The 21,872-nt window shown below is 37.9% G+C and overlaps 1 protein-coding gene across 1 annotated transcript; it reads right to left on the minus strand.

Annotated features, from left to right (window-relative positions):
- Positions 1-6,826: 6,826 nt before the first annotated feature.
- Positions 6,827-21,843, minus strand: NUDT21 (nudix hydrolase 21). Its single transcript, XM_019455899.2, has 7 exons — positions 21,575-21,843; positions 18,931-19,131; positions 17,963-18,026; positions 13,310-13,399; positions 9,187-9,262; positions 8,446-8,560; positions 6,827-7,164 (listed from the first exon to the last, which is right to left on the minus strand). The coding sequence occupies exons 1-7, from the start codon at positions 21,688-21,690 to the stop codon at positions 7,143-7,145; spliced, it is 684 nt and encodes a 227-aa protein (XP_019311444.1). The 5' UTR covers positions 21,691-21,843; the 3' UTR covers positions 6,827-7,142.
- Between the last annotated feature and the right edge of the window lie 29 nt (positions 21,844-21,872).

Raw genomic sequence — 21,872 nt, forward strand, 5'->3', positions numbered from 1 at the left:
GTGGTCCAAAGAGGAGATGATGCTTAGGGAATAAGAGAGGCTAGACCCTAAAGGAAAGCATATTAATCAACAGACTGAAACGTATCGCCAGTAAGGTGATCTTAAGGTTTTATTGTTTACTAGTAGCCTCCAGCAGAATCTACAACGGACTTAATTCAGCAGGAAGTAAAAAATGTGTTCCCTCATACACCAGGAATATAAAATAGGAATATAAAATAATGCAGCTTCTTTGGAAAATTGTTAGTTCCTCAAAAAGTTAAACACGAGTAACCATTTGACCTAGCAATTCCACTCCTAAGTACATACCCAAGAGAAATGAAAAACATTAACTCCACAAAAAATTGTACACAAATGTTGGTAACAGAATCATTCACAACAGCCAAGGGTAGAAAGAACGCTAATGTTCCTCAAGCGATGGGTGCATAAATAAGGTATAATCCATACAATGGACTATTATTCAGCCATGAAAATGAGTGAAGTAATGATACATGCTACAGCACGGAGGAACCTTGAAAACATGCTAGTAAGTAAAAGCAGCCTCACACAAAAGGCCACACATTGTGGGTCCATTTATATGAAATATGCAGAATGCGCAAATACATGTATAGAAACAAAACACAGGAATGGTTGCTGGCTGGGAGGGGTGGGATAGGGTGTGGTGGGGAGGGGGAGGCCAGGGATGAGGGAATTGGGGGGTAAAAAAATATGGATTTTTAAAAATTGCAATGGCTCCACCACTCTGAATATACTAAAATTCATTTCACTGTACACTTTAATAAAGCGGTGACCAAAAAAAAAAGTGCTATACCAAAAAAATGTTTAGCTCGAGGGTCTTACTCCTCATCATATCCCCAGGGTCTAGAATTGGGCCTGCTCCAGAGTAGGTGCTCAGTATATATTTGTTAAATCTTACAAACTTCCAAAAGAAAAGGACTAAACCATGTTCAAGGTCTCTTTTTCTTAAGGTCATTAATTAGAATACAAGGTTCTCTCAAGGTTATTACCATCCACTTTGGAATTGTTAGAAACATCCTATTAAAGGGCCTGTGATGGAACACAATTTGGCTTTTGGGAGGATGGGGAAATTACTTACACCACACACACTCTTCTATGTGAAGTCTAATACGAATTTTAGGCTTCAGCTCCCTTTGGTTTTCCACCTGTAGCCATTTGATTAAGATGCTCCGCTTTCAACTTTATTGGTAAAATAAAGGAAAGCTTTATTTTGAAAAATGAGGATATTTTCCAGGGAAGTAACCATTCTACTATATTTGAGCTCCCAAGATTTTTAAATCACAATACTGGGCCATCTATATTCAATCCAAGTCAAAATACAGTAACAAGATCCCACACACCAAACTTGTCCAGTCACCATAAGAGGGGTTGCTAATAGATCTGCCTATATATATATACATATATATATATATATGTGTGTGTGTGTGTGTATATATATATGTGTATATATATATACATATATACACATATATATATATTCCACCAACATTCCACCATCTGAATTCTAAAGTGCTATACTCTTCCTTGAACTATGTTGAGATAACCACTACTTTCGAAGTGTTAAACCTTAGACAACCTGTTTTCTGTAACAACTTTGTAAAACCCTTAATAGCAACTTTTTAAAGTTCTGACTACATAAAAATTATAGTCTAAGTTTGAACTTCCTGAGGACTCAATAGGTGAGATTAACCTAACTATATGAGATAATTTTTTATTTGCATTTTAAAAGATTTTTTATTTATTGGGAGAGCACACACACACACACACACACACACAAGCGAGGGAGGGGCAGAGAGAGGGAGAGAATCTCAAGCAGGCTCTGAGCTGTCAGCACAGAGCCCAATGAAGGGCTCAAACTCACGAACTGTTAGATCATGACCTGAGCCAAAATCAAGAATTGGGTGCTTAACCAACTGAGCCACCCAGGTGCCCCAGCATTTTAAAAAATGTTAAAGGTTTGTGCCTGATTATTTCACTAGAATAGTTAGTATTTGTTCTACCAACATTTTTTTGCTCTCCCACTCCAAGAAGGTAGCCAGGCTTTTGCACATTCTTCTCTCAAGGATTTTTTAGCAAGGTCAAAACTCGCCTTCTAAAATCTACCAGCACTTCTGGTTCTTTGCATTGTCTCCTACTCCCTGAGAGGACCAGGGGAGAAGGCAAAACACAGAGCAATAAATACTTAGTGTGCCCAGCAAGACTGAACATAGGTACAGGGACTACCTTGATAAGTTAAGTCCTCAGGCCCGAATGTGGCAGGAAGTCAACCACACCAGACCTTAAAGAGCTGGTCCACCTTAGACAAGAGAAGTATCTGTAGAGTCCATGAGGGAATCTAGAGCTGTCTGCACACCCACCCTTTCAGAGTACCATTTATGCTTTCTGGATTCTTCTGAGACTTTGGGCCCCAAAGTCTCCCAATAATGACTAAAAGACTGAATTTTCTGCCTTCTTCATAAGATGGTAACTGTGATTTAGCTTGAGTTAAAAGAAATTTTTTTAAAAGTATCACTTCAGGCAAACCAGAGTTTGTGTGAATTAAGATTCACACCTAGATACATTATTGGTATTTACTCTTTTTAAATATCTGAAATCCTTTCACATTCGTGACTTCATTTGATTTCACCGTACTGTGAGAAAGGCTGAGTACTTTTGTTGTTGTTGAAGATTCTCAACATCCTAGAAACTGAATTTCATTATCTAATCCAGTAGCTTTAAGTATACTCCCACAGAATTCTGGTGTTTCATTAGCGAGACCAATGTGTCCCTCTACTAAATCTAGCAGAGGGAGAAAAATAACCAACTCAAGTTGTAGGTTAAGAAGTTAATGGACATATTTCAATTTGGGGCTTTTCTTTCATAATTTTTCACAGCTTTTTGGTACCTGCCATAAAATACACAAGCAGTAAAATTTTCAGAAAAGTCTTACAGTAACTTTATCAGGTTTTATTCAACTTTTGTTCAGATATAAAATCTTACGGCTATGGTTTTATTACACACCTGTTCCCATCTTTGGGGCACGCTGTTGCTATTTAAGATGCTGAAATTACATTACACAGTATTACATAAGCAGAAAGCCTGGTGTCTGAAAAAAAGACTTAACGGAACCAACACTCTCTTTATAGGTGAGAAAACTGAGTCGCCAACGATACAACAACACACTTAACAAAATTATGGGACAACTTCTAAATCCCAGGGTTCAGGTTCTAAATCCAGTGTCCCCCTTCACAATGCAGGAAACTAGATCTGCCTAAGACCACGGCTAACACACAATGGAAGAGTGCCAGGAGAGGGCAATATCAATGTCCCAGTTCTTCAGGCCCTTGCTATTCTGCCAAGTTGTCTCTTACCTAATGGCCCCCAGCCAAGGACACTGAAAAAGAAGCATGCAGGATTTCTAATTGCAAACTAAGGTTAGTAGCCACACACAGAGTCATTGTTTTATTTTTTTAATTGAAATGACAATAAAATAAAATTTAAAAAGAACAGTGACCATTTTAATCCAACTTTTACTTTACAAATATAAAAATATAACCAAAACTTCGAACAGTTTCTTTTATACATTTTCTGTAAGTGTAATGCCATAAAAATTCTCAAAGCCAAACCATAAACGATGCTTGTACACTATGATGTAAACACAGTAACCCAAAGTTTTTAAGTGTTTAAGTGCACTGATCTCTCCCTCAACAGAGAACGTAATACATTTTCCCCATTTTTGTCTAGTTCTATGTACAATCGATCACTAAAATACAAATTACACCTAAACTGACTACATCTAGACTCACTTAGGTTTTAGTCCATTTTTTTGTTTTGTTTTCACAAAAACAAGCTTGATAAATACGAGCTAATATTAAAATGTCTTCTATGGCTCAAATTATAGTATTGTTTTTCATCATCTATCTAAACAACAAAGGCAAACTACTTTAAATGAGTCAGTTTAACCCAAATAATAAGTGATGCAAAGCAAGTGGAACAATTATAGGAAATCAAACTTTTGCTAGGGAAGCAGACTTGTAGTACAATGAAAACCCACTTAAAGCTTCTCTGGCGAAGCTGCATACAAAACTGCACGCTGTCTCAAATAGTCGTAGTGACCAGGAGGTACTGTCCTGAACACTATGAACCAGTAAAAACATTAAGTTTGAGAAACTCCAACGTGGAAAAAGCTAATCTAGGCATTTCACCTCAAGTGACTGAGCAAGTACTCAAAAATAAAGTCATTAAAAACCGCAAGCATAAGAGTCACATCATTTAAGAAGGGGAATTTTTAAGCTGCTAATGCTTGCTGGTCTGTTGAATTTAGAGGACCTCTACCTACCTCTCTTCTAATTAAGCATGAAGAAAGACTGGCGAATTTGACTATGTTTTATCTAAATACATGCTAATTTAATGGAACCCGTAAAAAAACAAAATAACTGAACCATATAAGCTAAGATGATAAAAAATAAAAAATCTTCCAGATCTCATGTTATAAAGTACAAATTCATAAAGAGAATTATCATAATGCCATTTTAAGTATCATCTACTGATTAAAAAACCACAATAGTCTTCATCACTTAAAAAAATTTCACTTTTCTTCAAAGGGATGTCAATTCTAAATATGACTGAAAACATCTGAGTAAAACTTCTAGTTTTTCCTCCAAGCTATTGAATATTTTCCAGTGCCATTTAGCAGATTTATATACAATATGCACTACTTGGATTACTCTGAAAAAATAACACGGCATATATTGTACTCCTACAATGCAAAAGAGGACTCTCATCTATAAACCAACCTGAAACATAGAAGGCATTCAAAAATACAAAATCGGTTCAAGAGCTCATTTTAAAATTATTCCGTATTTAATATGTAGAGAATCAGAATGCACAATTTTAAGACTGTTAGTTTTTGCAGAGGTGTGTTAAGAACTTACATTAAAAGAGCTTAGCGTTAAGCAATGCCCATGTACCCTCTTCTAATGTGTAGGAATACATCAGATTTGAATTTCCTAGTTCTACTATTTCCATCAGGAAAACCTAAAACACCAGAGTATTGAGATACAACCGTAACTGTCCAGTTCAAAGACAGTTTAAAACATTTGTGTTTGTGTGTTGTCAGTTTTACATCCCAAACCAGATCTTTTTACATTCTAAGGTTAGTAACCCAGACAGCTGAAATCAAAGGTGTCTCTTACCTCGGCCCCAACATATAAATGATGGACTCAAGTACTTACACTGTGAAGTAGTGATCAAGAATTTCTAGGTCAAAGCCTATGTTACAAAGGACATGAGAACCTTCATATTAGATCTCTTCAACTTATACAGCATTTTATAAACCACACGAACCCACCTCCTTCCACCATCCCCAAATGACAAATACTAGCCTAGCACATCTGAAATGTGGTTACTGTAGCCTTTCACTTGGATGCCAGAAGCAACCAAGAAGGTGGACTGGATTAAGCTGTCTCCATCTTTGCCTTCCCCAATCTTGACAGGGCTCAGCTAATCAGTGAGCTCACCAGGAAAATTATGGTAAGTTATAAACATATTAATGTAAACCAGAGGAGTGGGACTGTTAGCCCTTGAGGGAGATGACTATCCACAGAATTAGTGGCTTTTTCAAAAAAACAAACAAACAAAAAAATCACTAATCATTTTTGGTCCTAAAGCCTGGTGGTGCTCACCTACTACAAAGCATGAGCATGGTCTCGATCACTACTTGACACATAACCTTGTGATGGTTTGATGGGACCTCAACTAAATAAAATTGAACCTTTACTAACATAATTGCTCTTGGTCTAATTTTTTCAAGTCTAAATAGGGAAGAGTATGCAATGTACCTTTCAAATCACCCTATGTTCAGGAGAAAAAGCCTGTGATCACTACCATAAAGATATAAGAACTAATCAATAGTTCATTTCTGCTTATCTATTAAAAACTATAGCAATCTGTCTTAAGTAGTTGCATCTTACAAGATTTCCTTTTCACCAGACCTACCATCAACAAGTGTGCTACAAGGCATATACACAAAATACTTTGGCCATTAAGCTATGACACAGCCAACAAACTCCTTTGCCCTAGGAGTCTTTTTTCATTCCCCAAAATTTGATCCTAATTTAGTAGTGTTATTTTAAAGAGCTTTTAAAATTTGGCATTTTTCTCTTAGGCTGATAAAATCTATCCCCTATCCTGTCCTTATATTTCAGTTGATTCAAATTATTCCAAAATATTTTTGAAAAGGCTTATGTCACTTGCTAAAACCAAATTTTCGTTTCTATGGATATAAACTGAAATGACTAACTTTGCAATCCAAAGAGCTCAAAACCTAACAGACCCACTTTTAGAAACTTCCTTTACAGACCACTATTTTACCATGACTAAGAATGTCACAACACAAATAATTAATACCTCCATTATGTGAAGGAAAAATATCTCAATCAGCTCTCAATGGGTCTCTTTTTATACCAATTCCCACAAGTTTCCCTAAGGTAGCCAATTTTAACGACTCCTCGTATGTTTAAGGTCTGTTGCTTGCGAACAAAGGTCTGAACGTATCAGTATAAAATGTACAAGTCAGTAATATACTGGCAGCTCTGCTGTAGCACAATTCAGAGTGCTTTGTTTCAGGAGTTACACCTTGGGATCCATCAAGCAAATCTAGTTCCCAAAAATAACATAGGTTCCTCGTCACAAAAATCTAGAACACAGCCTTGGAGTATACCCCAACTATGACCTCAGAACAAGGGTCCCATAAACTCGACTGACCTAAATCTGCCATTGTCTTTAAATATTCATCAGCCTACGAGGGGGGAAAAAAACCAGTCCTCACCTGTAAGAATTTTCCAAGTTTAATGTGAAAAACAAAAATACAAATAGAAAGAAGTCCATACTCTTTAATGTTGTACAAAAAGTAGGAGTAGAACCAAAAGTAAATTAAACTTTATCACATTTGTTTACATCACTATCTAGTTCTTCATATTAACTTTACTATTCAAACAGAAAGTAGGTAGCAATTTAGGGATTGGGGACGAGATAAAAAACAAAACAAAACAAAACCAAAAAAAACCTTGTCTACCATGTTTATTCTACAATGTGTTATAGCTGTGCTCACAGAGACGGCTTCTTTTACTTCTCCACTGTGCAGGAATTCAGTTGTATATAAAATTGAACCTGAATTTTAGAAAGAACAATATCTTTATTAAAAACAGCATAATTTACAAAGTTTTTTACCTTAGATGATGATAAAGAAATGTGAACATTTCTGCCCTCCTTTGACATTATTGGCATTTTCTATACTGAGACATACTTTTCTCTCACCTGTCTGATCTTACACATTAAATAAGTGTTGTTAAATACTTACAACTAAAAACAAAATTTAAGAGTGTACATTTGATTAATTATCCACTAACAAGTTCCTTGTGGGAAGGAAAATTTTATACCTCATGGTACTCTGCCATTCAGCACAGTTCCTGATACCTGGTAAGTGATGTCAGGGCTCTTTTTCCTATGTCATACTTCAACTTTTAACCCATCATCAGACCAAGAGGAGCAATAGATAAAGTTTGATTCATGTAACAAAATAGAAAGACCAATTTCCTAATCAACAAGGTTTCACAGAAAGCCAAAATCACTACTGGAAATGTTTTTGAACGAATATTTATGTCAGCATTTGCCAGGCGCCTGGCACTATTGTTAAGCACTTCAGATGCATCATTTGACTCACTCCTCACAATTCTATGAAGTGGGGACTACCACCCTGATTTACAGGTGAAGAAACAAGCAAACAGTAGTTTGTCCAAGGTCACACTGCCAGAAGTTATTAAAGGTAGAATTCAAATCCAAACACTGCCCTCAGAATCTATATTCTTAGGCACCACATTGTTCTGCGATCCCTATCCATAGAAGGCTCCTCAAACAGTACAAGCCAACTTTTTTTTTTAATGCACTTATCACTCTACCTGCCGAAAGAAACACAAAAAACCTCCATGTATGTCAAAATTCAAGACTTAATCCCACATACCCAATAGGCCTAACTATAGCAGGCTTTGAAGACGAAAGAGAACATCTTACACCAAGAGATTCAATTCTCCACATTTTTATACAGATAACTTCCCTGGTTTTTATTATACACTGCTGACTGCCATTTTACCATCTCTTCTTTGAATGAAGACTTCAATCTTAACAGTAAAAACAAAATAAATCAGATTTGGGGAAGAGCACCACTGGTACACTTCTGGTATTTACAAGAATGTCATGCTGCAACTTGAGGAGTCTGGGGACACTTTTTAGTCAGTCATATTTACTCTATGGCTTGTACATGAACTATGAATCCATCTACGTGTTAGTTTCCTTAAAAACCAAAATTCATAATTACCCCTTCTCAACCAGCTCAGAATATTTTAAATCTGGCAATTCAGACTAATCAGCCACAGAATGTTCAACTTTCTATACCTGCTCAGAAGCTGAGGGAGACTGGAAATGATGGGTCCATATCCTGGTGCATTGTCATATAATTCAAACAATGGTGCAGCTACAAGCTTGTAATTTTTAGGGACTGCAAACAAGGCTAAAATAAAATAAAACAGTATTCATTTTCTGTAAATTCTTATACAATCACTGCTTCTACTTCATTCATAAATTCATCACTCACTGGTTTTACATTTGAGACACTTTTGAGGAAAAAGGTAATTCTCATTAACACATTTTTTGGTTGTATCTTCTGGGCAAAGTTCATAGTTCATGTTGCTAACAAGTAAGAGCACCTTAGAAGTGCTGGCCCTGGGAACAAGGAGAAGAGCAGAGCCTCGGGTTTATAATTTATTAGTTCCATTTTTAAGACATGGAATAATTATTTGTTAAAATGTACAACAGATCTAAATATGGTATTAAAAAAAAATCAGTTCATCGATCATCTAAAATTTTCAGTTTGTTACAATGTGAGTATCAATAGAGTTATTTCAAAATGCCACCAAATGGCACTTTATGCTCTAGTTAAATTTACTTTCCCCCCTATAGCATGACTGGCACACATATAAGAAAAACTAGTGAATTCTGTACAAACATAGTATGTGCTTTTATTTTCAGAATAAATCCAAAATTTTAAGGAACGTGGAGAAAACACCAATAGAAGTATTCTTGAAATTACTCTACAAAAGTTTTTAGGTGGGTGCTTTCGAAAACAAACTAACTTACCTTTCTCTTGAAGTTGAACCAAAAACAACTTCTTATGTTCCTTAGGTTTTGTAATATGTGCAGGAATATACGGATACTAAAATAGCAAAAGAGAAGAATTTGTATTTGCCAAGACATCCCTTAATCAACTCCATACCTTTATTTATCAACTTCTTCCATTTCATATCTTACGATCAAATATCAACCTTTAGAGACTAAGTTCTCATAATCCCAACACAATTTTACTTAACGTGTATCCTGTGGTTTCAATTATTTCTTTATATGTTTATTTCCCAATACAATGTATACTGTTGGGAGAACTAGAACCCCTTCTAGTCTGGCCTTTACCAAAACCTAGTACCTAACAGATGTTCTAATAGACAAATGCTTAATAAACACAACATAATAAGTAGAAAACCATTCAAGTCAATTAAATATGCAGTCGTAGGATTTACAGCTTGAGAAATTTACAACCCAATGAAGTCTGACATTAAGTACTGTTCTAATAAAAGTTGTTTTAAAAAAAAAATCACTAAGTTCAATTTTCTAGAATTCTGATGTGGACACATTTGCTATATTAAAAGTTTAAATATGGCCCGTGAGGCATTTGACAAGATGCTCCTCCCCCAATGATGCCACACACACACCGGATGCACGCTTCAGGAACACCAGACGAGCAGTGGAAGGGGAGTCCTATCAGCTGGAGAGAATCAAGTTGCTTGTGAAAATGCAGAAAATATTTTGGAGAACTTAAGAGATTCTAAAGAAAATTAGAGAGGGGAGGCTACAATCTCAGAAAGAATTTTGACAGAGCAAATTTTAAAAGTCTGGGATACAGATCTCTCCTGCACCTCCCCATAATACATTCAGAAAAATCTACTTTGGCTTTGGGAGTTGTATTTGAGGGCAGGGCAATTGAAAAATGCTGAAAACAGATATAAGGGGAGAGTAGGATAAAACAGAGGCAGCCAAAAGAAGGTAATATCCCCCACATTTAATGTAAGAACTTACACTGAGAAGCTAAAGGTCTTTCCCAAGATTACACAAGTAAGTAGTGACATCAGGATTCAACCTCATCTATTCAACCGTCATCACACTATAAAAGCCTGTTACTTCCCACTATGCTACCCCTCACTGGATTATCTCAGTATTCCAGTCAGAATAATGACACAGCACAGCCATCCCTAAAGTATGATGAACGAAGACAACCATCCCAGGCGTTGGAGGCTCCCTACATGATCATGAAAACCAGGCACTGGCAGTAACAAACAAAAAGGTAAGTAGTAGTTTGAATAGCACAGGCTATGGGAGACCTGTGGTTCACATAAAACAGAAGCTCCCACACCATGACCAAACCAAAGTGACTGGCATTAATTACCCCAATTTTCTTCTACTTATGGCTACATGTTCCTTTTCTTTTAAGCCTTTCTTCTCCAGTCTTCCTCTTGGTGTTTATTTTAAGCCAAGGGCACTTTATACAGAAAGACAGGGAGACGGTGTCATGCTCTTTTCCCACTGACACCTAACCACTACCCCAAGTGTATTAAATAAACATGTAACACCTACACACAACACCTGCATTACACCTCATGGTAGCAGAGCCAACCCTAGGGTTCAGTGAATTAAAGTAACTGTCCTAGCACTTCGGTAGGGGAGATGAGGGCATTTAGAAAGTAGCCTGGAAAACTTTTATTACTGAGCTTCCAGTTCGATCAAAGAATGTTCAAGAAACCATAAAAAGTTTACAATAATTGTTTCATGTATCTTTGGACCAGAACTTCACTATTTCCAGATAGCGGATACTTTCTTAATAAGGCCGGGACAATCCTCAGGGAGTGAGTACTAGCACCAGCTTCCACAGCGCCTTATCTTCCTATCCTTCAGCTATACTAGAGAGTCAGAAGGAAGAGGACAGACACAATAGCCTAATCTTTACTTGGTTGGTATTTTGTATGATTCTTAACCTGGAACACCACATAATGCAAAGAAGGTATCCAAGTCATAGAGCCTTGTCTACAGGATTCAGGATCAGAGGCTCTCATCAGTTAAAGGTGAGAAAACTTGGACATCAGTACCATCATCAATCATTACAATGGATTAAAACACAACACATGTATTTAAATCCATGAGGTCATATGACACTTTAAAAGGTCAACGAAACACACTTTTTGTGCCCCTCATCACCCACCTCAGATCCCATCCCACTTCAGATTTCAGGGCAGCTGTGTTGGGAAGTGCTAGAAAGCTCCCAGCTTGCTGCCACTGTCTCAGTCTCTGCTTTTCAGCCTCAAAGCATTTCCAAAGCCCCCAAAAATCAACCAATGCTCAGACTCAACATGAAAGTGCAAGGGAGTTAATTTAACCCTATCCAATGGGGTATGAATCTCCAGTCTTCCATCCTTCTAATGGAACAATTTGGTACATTCCACATGGTTCCTCACAGTCCTCAGCAGGATCCAGTTGCCCAGTTATAATAAAATCAATCATGTGCCCTTCTTTTTTTGACTATTGCTGTTTCTGGTTGCCCTCTCCCATCAGTCTATTGCTTTCTGGGATCACTTCCCAAACAAAATGTCTGTACCCAAGTCTTTGTCTTATTCTTTCTCTTGAATAACATCTTTGGAGGATACTAATAAATTCATTCATTCTTATGAAAAGACGCATCTATTCTTTCCTATACAAACTATACCTCACGGTAACCAAATAGTTGATGAGAGAAGTTTTCCTTAATAAAACTACCACAACCGTAATGAAACCCAAAAAACTATTATCAATGAGCCACTAACATTACAGAAAGAGACAACCAGACATTAAAAAACTTCTGATGGAAGTGCACGATACCATCGGTGGCAGCCATCCTCCAAGATGACCCCCACGGTCTCCCGGTATCCACACCTTTGTGCAGTGCCCTCCTACAACGTACCATGTTGGCTTGTGCAACCAATAGCATACAGAAGTAAGTGATGGTATGACACTGTCAAGATCAGGTTATAATAGACCACAACTTCCTCCTTGAGCACTCTCTCTGTCACTATCTTTATATCGGATCTCAAGCTCTAGTGGAAGCCCGCTGCCTTACTGGGAGTTACACTGTGGAGACGCTCTCACAGTAACAGAGAGGCCTAGGGTCAACACCCAACAAGGAACTGAAGCCTTCAGTCCAACAGTCCAGGAGGAGAGGCCCGCTGACAAACACATGTGTGAACCTGGGATTAGATCCTTCAGCCTGAGTCCAGCCTGGAGGGGATGCAATCCCACTGACAACCTGACCATAACTTCATGAGACCATGAGCCAGAACTACACAGCTAAGCAGCTCCCAGATGCCTGAACCTGAGAAATGAAGATAACGAATGTTTGCTGTTTTAAGCTGCTAAGTTTGGGGATCATTTATTATGCAGCAATAAACAATATACTGCCTATGGTAAGTAAGCCTTGCACTCCCTCATCAGCCAAATCCAGCCTCTTGATCTAACTACCAGTTTATAGCACAGAAGCCAAAGAGCTACATGTTCAAGGACAACAGGCAGATGCAATCAGCAATGGAAACACAAAAGACTTTAAATAGCTTGCTTTCATTAACAAATAAATTACAAGGAAAAAAAGAAGTAGGAAACCAACCAGCCAAAAGAGATTTAAGAGACTATCCTAATTTAAACAAATTAGAAAACAAAATAAAAATAAAACTTGAAACTAGTCAAGGGATATACATATTTAATGAGCTCATGGAATAATTTATTAATGTGAGAATGTGTATTGTGGTCGTGTTTTTAAAAAGACCCTTGTGTTTTAGAGATACATACTGAAATATTTACATTCCAAATGATACCTAGGATTTGTTCCAAAATAATCCAAGGTGAGAGCAGGGGAAATGGGGTTGCAGGTGAAGTCTGACCATGAGTTGCTAACTGTTAACCTGTGGATGACAGGTAATGGGATTCATGTATTTTCACTATTCCTTCTACTTTTGTATGTTTGAAATTTTCCTTTAAAAGAACAAATGCTTGGCTTTTTCATTTTTTATCTAAATTAAGGAGAGAGAAAAGAAAATTTCAAGTCAAATTCTACTACACTCTTTTCAAATGGCTAGAATTAAATTCGTTTTCTACTTACCCAAATGCCCAGCAAATGTAAATGAGCACTGACCTGAGGAGGTTCAAAATTTGGTCTCCACCAGTTACCAATGCAGTCATCAATGACCCAGTCTTGCAGGACTCCATCTTGACGACCCAGGATCTGTTAAAAAGAAATAAGACACCCAATAAACAATCCATTTATATCCTTCTTTTGTGAAAATATAGATTTCCTCTTTATGACTTTTTATCTAATATTACCTGTGTCACTTGGCCCAAGACATACACTATTAGTTCCAAAATGGCAATCTAGCATCAACATAACTATACAGGACCAACGAATCTGTTGTTACATCCTGACCACACATGGAAAACCAAAGGTGATGAATTACTCACATCAGCTAATGCCATACATACAACAGTGTTTCCAGAATCAAGCTGAGGCTTATGTAAATCACCCACCTACCTAAATTATAGAAAAAAGTGTTCCAAATTCACAATTCTCATTTTTATAAATCTGTGCAGCATTACATTAGACTTAAGTTATTTTAATCAAAATCACACTCCATACATTTTTATTGGTCGAACATGGTTCTACAAGGTTTACCATGAGAAGTTCCCTGTCCCACTTTCCCAATTTCCACTGGCTACAACTTTCAACTCTTAGCTGTTTTCCAATACTTGCCTCTATTTTTACAAGCATTCCCCCTGTTTTTAAATAAACTGTTTAAGTTTCAGAGGGTTGCTGGAGAGAAGGTAGGCAGGATGATGGGATAAATGGGTGATGGGTTATTATTGTTGTAATGAGCAACTGATGGATCACTAACTTCTATTCCTGAAACTAATATTATACTACATGTTAATCAGAATTTAAAAACTTGAAACAAACGAACAAAAAACTGCTCCAGGTTTACTGAAAAAAAAAAATGCAAAGATGCTACAGACTTCCTATATATCCCATACCCGATTTCCCCTATTATTAACATCTCATAATAGGACAGGACGTTTGTTACAACTAAGGAACCAATACTGATACTTTATAATCAACTGGAAGCCCATACTTTATTGTGATATCCTTAGTTTTTAACTAATGTCCTTTTCTAGTCCCAGAATCTCCTCTAAGCTACATTTAAATTATGCACAATTTTTCCCATAGACTGTAACAGTTTCTCAAAGTTTCCTTGTTTTTGATGATCTTCACAGTTTTAAGGAACACTGATCAGATATTTTGCAAAATGCTCAATTAGACTGGGATTATAGATTTTGGGAAGTTTGGAGAGGAAGACCACAGAGCTAAAGTACCATTCTCATCACATCACATCAGGGCACGTTCTATCGGGAGGACTTTTCACTGATGTTAATCTTGATCACCCGACTGAGGTAGTGTTTATCAGGATTCTCCACTACATTTACACTTTCAATGCATTCTTTTTGGCATTTTTTGATTACCTTATGTTTTTATAAACCTAAAGAAAAAAAACCATTAACACCCTCTACTGTGGGTGAGAATTTGGATCTCAAAAATTACATCCTCCATTCATACTTTCTCCTCCATCATTTGATTAAGTTTATATTCAGTACTTAAATTACTGTAACTAGGTGAATCAGACACACCAGAGTGTTTAGTAAACCGTAATTACATTTTGTTACTACGCAACTAACCTTTTCTTTCAGAGTTAATAACTATCTCATATATCCCTATCATTCACTATCACTACTTCATCTCCACATTCTCCCAAGAATTTAAATTTTTCTCAAAACATCAAATTTTCTATCACTTTCATTTTTTCCTAAGACACTTTTGTTTTGTTTTGGAGAGAGAGAGAGAGAGCACACACACACAACTGGGGGAGAGGAGCAGAGGGAGGGAGAAGAAGAGAGAGAGAATCCCAAGCAGGCTCCACATCTAGCTTAGAGCCCAATGCAGGGCTCAATCCCATGACCCCAGGGTCATGACCTGAGCCAAAATCGAAAGTCCGACATCACTCAACCAACTGATCCACCCTGGCGCCCCACTGACAGACTTTCTATATCCTCCACCACTCTGTAGATGCTCTCAGCCCTGCCACACAGTTGGAGGCCTAGGACTTCCCTTTTCCTCTTTCCTGTGTTGTTAGATCCTCTCTATATTCTGAATACTGTATCTTCTTAGTTTTTTTTCTTTCATTTTGGTGGTGAACACCCTCCCAGGAAGCTCCCGGGAGCTTCCTGGGAAAAGGTACAAGAGATAGATTTCTGGAAACTGTAGGTCTAGAAATAAATTTTTTACCTGCACATTTGAATTATGGTTTGATTAGACAGAAAATTCTATGACAGAAATCATGTTCTCTCAGAATTACAAAGGCATGTTCCCAGACCTTTTAACTTCGGTGTTATTTCTAGGAAGACAATACCATTTCTAATTTTGATGCTTTGGATTTAATTCCTGTCTCTCCTCCCCTCCCCAACTTTGGAAGTTTTTAGGATCTTCTCTTTATCCTTACATACTTAAAATTTCAGGAGCGCCTGGGTGGCTCAGTTGGTTGAGCATCTGACTCGATTTTGGCTCAGGTCATGATCCTGGGGTCATGGGATCGAGACCTGTGTTGGGCTCTGCACTGAGCATGGACCCTGCTTAAGATTATCTCTCTCTTCCCTCCCCCACCATCCCTCTATTCTGCCCACATGCTCTCTCTCTCTAAAATAAAAAAAATAAAATTTCATGATGATATGCCTTTGCATGGATCTTTTAACATTCATTATAGAGGGAAGGCCAATAGGTCTTTTTTAATCTGAAAACTCATGTTATTTGTGTTTGGGAAATTTTCTTGAGTTATTGTTTTGCTATTCCTCCTTTGTTCTATTTATCTATAATCTATTCTGGTCCTTCTAGAATGACCCACTAATTTTGTCTTTTCTTACCTTTGTTTTACCTTTTCATTCTACTTTCTAGATTTTGCCAATTCAATCTTTTAACCCTCTACTGAATTTTTTGTTTCTGCTAACATTTTAATATCATGGGTTCTTTCTTGTTGGCTGAATAGTCTTTTTTATGGCACAGTGTTCCACACATGAGCTATCTCCTTTCATCACACCAAAAATACGAGTCATAATTTTGTTGCTGAGTTTTCTGTTTCTGTTGACTTTCATTTGCTTCTTTTACTCTCTTTCTTCTTAAGACACTTTCTCCAAAAGCCTGGCTCACAATTAGGGGTAAAGCAATAAGATGCTTAACTATCACCCCTCTGTGATAGGATCACACTGTTCTTTGGGAAGATTCTCAAATACTATCATCTGGAGGGTTGTTTGTTTGTTTTGGACTGGCCACTTTCTCCAGAAACAAAACCTCCAACCTTCAGCCCAGGGTATGTATGTAAGCCTAGTTGTCACCATTTTATGAGTCTAGTAGAAGTCTAGAAGTCTCACTACTGAGGATGTAAACTCTCACTTATTCTCATCTCCTCTACTTTTTCAATGCTTAGTGTTCTCTGAGTGAATAGCTACTGACAATCAATCACCAGCTAGTCTTTGTCTAACTGTACAGAGTGGGGAAGATGACCTAGATATAGAAATATGTCCTATACAAACTATCAACCCAGTCTTCAGTCCATGCATGCCCCCACTTTCATGGGCACCTGGCACTTCCAATCCTTCAACCTTTTGCTCTGTAGTGCTAGGTCCTGGACTACCTTCCTGTTGAGAGTTTCTCCTAAGACAGATGTGACTTGCCCATCTGCTTTCTAGCTCCTAAAATTTCTTTTTCGCTTTTGTCTCATCTTACACTCCTTCAATCCTACTGACTTTATATCTTAAATAAAAAAACAAAAACTCTTTACTTCCTTTTTGGTGGAGTTTTGAGAAGGAGCTGAGCTAAGCAACTCGGTCCAATCAACCACATATGAATGGAAGTCTAAGCACAGCACAGTATTTAAAAGTTACAATGCACTAGAAAAAATACTGGAAAGATAAACCAGTAGGTCAAAGTGGTAGAATTACAGGTGATTTTAGCTTTGTTTCTCCTTCTGCTTTTCTGTATCTGCCAAGGTTTTGGCACAAAACGTATATTAGTTTTGCAATTAAAGAGGGAAGGACTGCATGCTAAAAAGTGAAAACAACCTGCAATCTCAAAATCTCGAGCATCTATATACATTTGGCCCCTAGTCTTTAGAGGCAGACATTAGAGTGCTTTTAAAAGGTGGCACAATTTGAGTGAAGGTTAAAAGATAAAAGTGCAAAAACGAAAATAGGTATTTAACAGTAATCATTCTCTTGTCAAAACCCTATAGCGGTCTACACTGGAAAAATACTACATTCAAATCTCTAGCCACATGACATACTAGCTATAAACATCAAGCAAGTTACTTGAACCTCTGGGCCCAGTATCCCAATGGGTAAAATGGGATTAATAATAGTACTTCCTCCAAGGGCTATTGTGATGGTTGAAGGAGTTATTGCATGTAAAGCACTCAGAACAGTGCCTAGCACAATAAGTACTCAATAAATGTTGGCTTTTATTAACCATTATTGTTACAACAACATTACAACAACAAAAAAAGTTAAGATAAAGCACAAGATCAACTTGCAGAAATTAAACATTGTAGTAACACTGTTGTTTATGTTTTATTTATTGAAAACTATTCAAAATAAATTTATCCTTTCCACAAGAGATAAAAAGCCTAATTATCCATTAAGTTGGTGGTATTCAGGGCAAGAATCAAACTGCAAAAGTGGTTAAATGGAAAAATACCTCTGTCATTAAGCGTTTTAGTCCTTCAACTTCATCTTCTCCAGGGTTAAGTTCACCACCAGGTCTGTATAAAAGTTAAGAATTTCAGCTTTCAACTTAATACAATTTTAGGGTAACAGGAAGAAAAAAAAATAATGCTTAATTTCTATCATGTAACTGAATAACACATATTTCAATGTTGGCTAAGGCAATCAAAGCAAACAAATGTAAAGGGAGGGGAAAGAATGTGCTAGAAAGTTGAATTCATTGTATTAAGTCACCAGACTAACAGTACACAAACCCTAGTTTTAAACAAACAAAACGTGTAACATAACAAATATAACTGCTGGCCATGAGTCCATCCCAATCTCTTCTCTCTGGAAGCTATCTGGTGAAAATGGATTCTAGAAACGCCCAGAGAGGCAGTGGACCACATTCTTTAGGTCTGAAAAATGGGACATTCGCCCAGAGAGGCAGTGGACCACATTCTTTAGGTCTGAAAAATGGGACATTTTTCAAGAATTCCTATCTAAGGATTTGACCTTTTTGGTATAATCTGGTCAAATAGTTGTGGGCTAAATGTATAATACTGAGAGATTTATAAGTTTAAATGATAAAACTAAATAGTTATCTATAAATATGTAAGTCATTTTAAGAAAAATAAACACTATTCATCCTAAGAAAGAAATAATATCAATTGTTCTTGGTAATGCTACAATGATACCTAGAAATTGAATTTGGACTTATTTGCTGTACAGGGCTTCTATCAGGCTCAATTATTAGCAATATACAGACACATGCAGATTTCTAATTAGGCAATAAATGAGCACTACCCTGGAGGAAAATGACTTATGAATTCCTCTTTCTGAAGACTCCATTAACAGTAGTGTTTGCAGAAATAAATGACTAAGGTCTAAAACTGTATTCCAAAGCTGCATAAAACAGCAATCCTAAAAGTTGTCTTGCTGTTAATTTCCAGTGACACTTACAATTTGAAGAAAGTTGTGCCCAGCTGCAGCAGTAACACATGTGGTAGCCGGTGTTCATGGACAATCAGAACCCCTTCTACGGTCCTTCTCATTCCAATTTTATCAAATTCCTCCCTCATGCGCTGAAATCTGGCTGCAACAGAGCTGTCCTTCTCATAGAGGGGCTCTTTTGTACCAAAAGTATAATTGGTAAGAGGGTACCTGTGATCCAAAGACAAACATCTCATGTGAGAACTGAAGACAATAATTTACCATGACAGATTCCAACCACGGATAAAGAAACTATGGTATAAAAGTGTATATGTTGTACTCAGAGACACAGGATTTGTCCAAAGTTACAAGGCTAGTTAATGTGACAGCAAAGATTAGAATCCAGCTCTCTGGACTATAAAGTCAGAGCTTCCATTAGATCAAGCTGCTACCCACCCTTGAACTTTCAACTATAGACAATACCATCCTTAAGGCCCTCAAATGCTTAGAGAAGTGGCCACCTGGATGTCTGATACTCCCCTGATTTTTTATCACAGCTGCCATACTACTATTGACAACCTAGCTAATGCTCCCTAGGACTCCTCTACCAATCTAATCAGAAATTCTATTAACTATAGGTGTTAAAGACTAATACCTATTTTTCTACAAGATGAGCCACTACTTTCCATCATCTCTTCAGTTAGCAAAGCAGGGACCTCTCCATTGTACACCAAGCATTATGCCCAGTGCCTGATACAAAGTAGGCATTTATGCAATATTTCCTAAAATAAAGTATATTGTGGGGAAGAGGACTTGTTTTCAAGTTAGATTATAATGCACCCTGGTGAAATGAGTTCACATCAGTGATTTTTTTTCTGAATACTGTATTTATACAGGAGAGGAAACGTTCTGTAAATTCATCAACCCACAACTTTTTAAAAATTTTTTAATGTTTATGTTTAAGAGAGAGAGAGAGAGCACAAGCAGAGAAGGATCAAAGAAAGAGGAAGACACAGAAAACTGAAGCAGGCTTCAGGTTCTGAGCTGTCAGCAGAGAGTCTGACACAGGGCTTGAACTCAAGAGCCCTGAGACCACGACTTTGGCCACAAAGTTGGACACTTAAACTGAATGAGCCACCCAGGCATCCCCATCAACCCATAACTTTAATGGGGCAAAAATAAAAACATTTCACCAATTCTACGTAGTAATTCGATGCAAATTGGTCCAGGAATAAAGTTAACTCAAGAGAAAACCGTGAGCCCTAGCTCTAATTACCAAAGTAATCCAGAAGCTGTGCTTTCACATGAAAAGAAAAAAAAAAATTACCTTTTCCACTTCATGGAAATCTTATGAAGATGTTTTGAAGAAGAGATATGAAATTAAACTGCTATTATGCTAATGTAATAGCTAGAGATATTAGCTTGTACATACACCACTATCTACCTACAGATTTAATAAACCTAACATTTTTATTATCTAACTTTCCAAGCCAGCACCTGTTTTGCCAAATAAAAACAATAACAACCACCATCTTTTCCATTTCAAATCACTGTTGAAGGGAATAAGTTCATTTATTTGAATGTAAAATAGAGAAACACTTAAAGTTTCTCATGGAAACACCAGTATCAGTAAATTCTTGTACCTTATAAATACTGACCAGTATAAACTGGCTCCTTTCCTCCATTAGGGTCAGCACCACGGTGGGTCACAAACTCTAAGATATTATTTAAAGCAAAAAAAAAAAAAAGAAAGAAAGAAAGAAAGAAAGAAAGAAAAGAAAAGAAAAGAAAAGAAAAAGGATATTCTGACAATCTCTTGATCAAGACAGAGCCCAAACGCCAATTACCCGCCACTGCAAGATGACTTTTGTGAGTGACATCGACACGCAAGGGCTTGAAGGGCTTAAACAGAAAAGTGTTGAAAATAAAAACGCAGGCCACAGTGGATTCTCTGGGGCTGCAGGCTGGTCCCCTCCACGGTCTGAATGAAAGCCCAAACCTAACAGAATCCACCCTAAGCTGGGGCCTACGCGGTGGTTGACTCCGGTCGCTGCGGCAGTCAATGCCGCAGGTGAATGCATAGGGTAAGCCAGCTAGTTCTGAACACAGGAATAAAATGTGCTGCATTCAAGAGCCCAGATGCAATTAAGCAGTTAAGAGAAAAAACCTAAACCTAAGCTTCATACCGAGATCTCGAAAGCTTACCGCTACAGAAAAGTGAAAACTGCAAAAACGATACATTACACCATTCATACCAGATAAAAAACACAAAAACAATACCACAAACGTGATGTGAAAACAGAAACCTTGGACAGGAAAAATAAACACACATTTTCCAGTAGGTTACCTCTGGAGACGTGGGGAGGGGGTGAGTTCAAAACAAACTTGGGATTTTCCTAGAATGACTGAATGGAGGGGCAGGGGAGCAAGCCTTCTCTCCAGAAAAGGAAAACCCTCCTCCCAAGTAGGACTCTAACCCCGTGGCGCCCGAGGACCAGGAAAGGGCCCCGAGGGATCTTCAAAAGCGCGCGTCCGCGAGCGGGACTGGAGATGGTGGGGAGGCGTGGAGCCCGCCGAGGGCCAGGGACGCGCCAGAAGATCTGGAGTCTTTAGGAGCGCTAAAGAGGAAGGGAGTGCCCGCGAAGGCAGCGCGCTAAGGCCAGGCCGCACTTACAGATTGATGGTTCGCTCCAGGGTGAGGGGCTTCGTCTGCTGGATGTACTTGTTGCCGAACTGGTTGACCCCTCGGGGCCAGCCGGTTTGTGAGCGATTGGGCGGCACCACGGACATGCTGACTAGCTCGAATACTGGCGGCGAGAGGAAATGGGGCAGGCAGGGAGACTTTCCCTGTGCCGGGAGCGGTTATTCGCGTTCTCCTCAGCAGACGCCACCCGCCATTAACATGAGAGCGCAAGAGGAGGTAAAGGCACGCCGGAAGTGCATCCGGAGCGTCTGGCGGCAGGAAGTGGAGA

The sequence above is a fragment of the Panthera pardus genome, unplaced genomic scaffold (genome assembly GCF_024362965.1).
Source record: "Panthera pardus isolate Hobbes unplaced genomic scaffold, ASM2436296v1 HiC_scaffold_18, whole genome shotgun sequence".
Taxonomy (NCBI): Eukaryota; Metazoa; Chordata; class Mammalia; order Carnivora; family Felidae; genus Panthera; species Panthera pardus.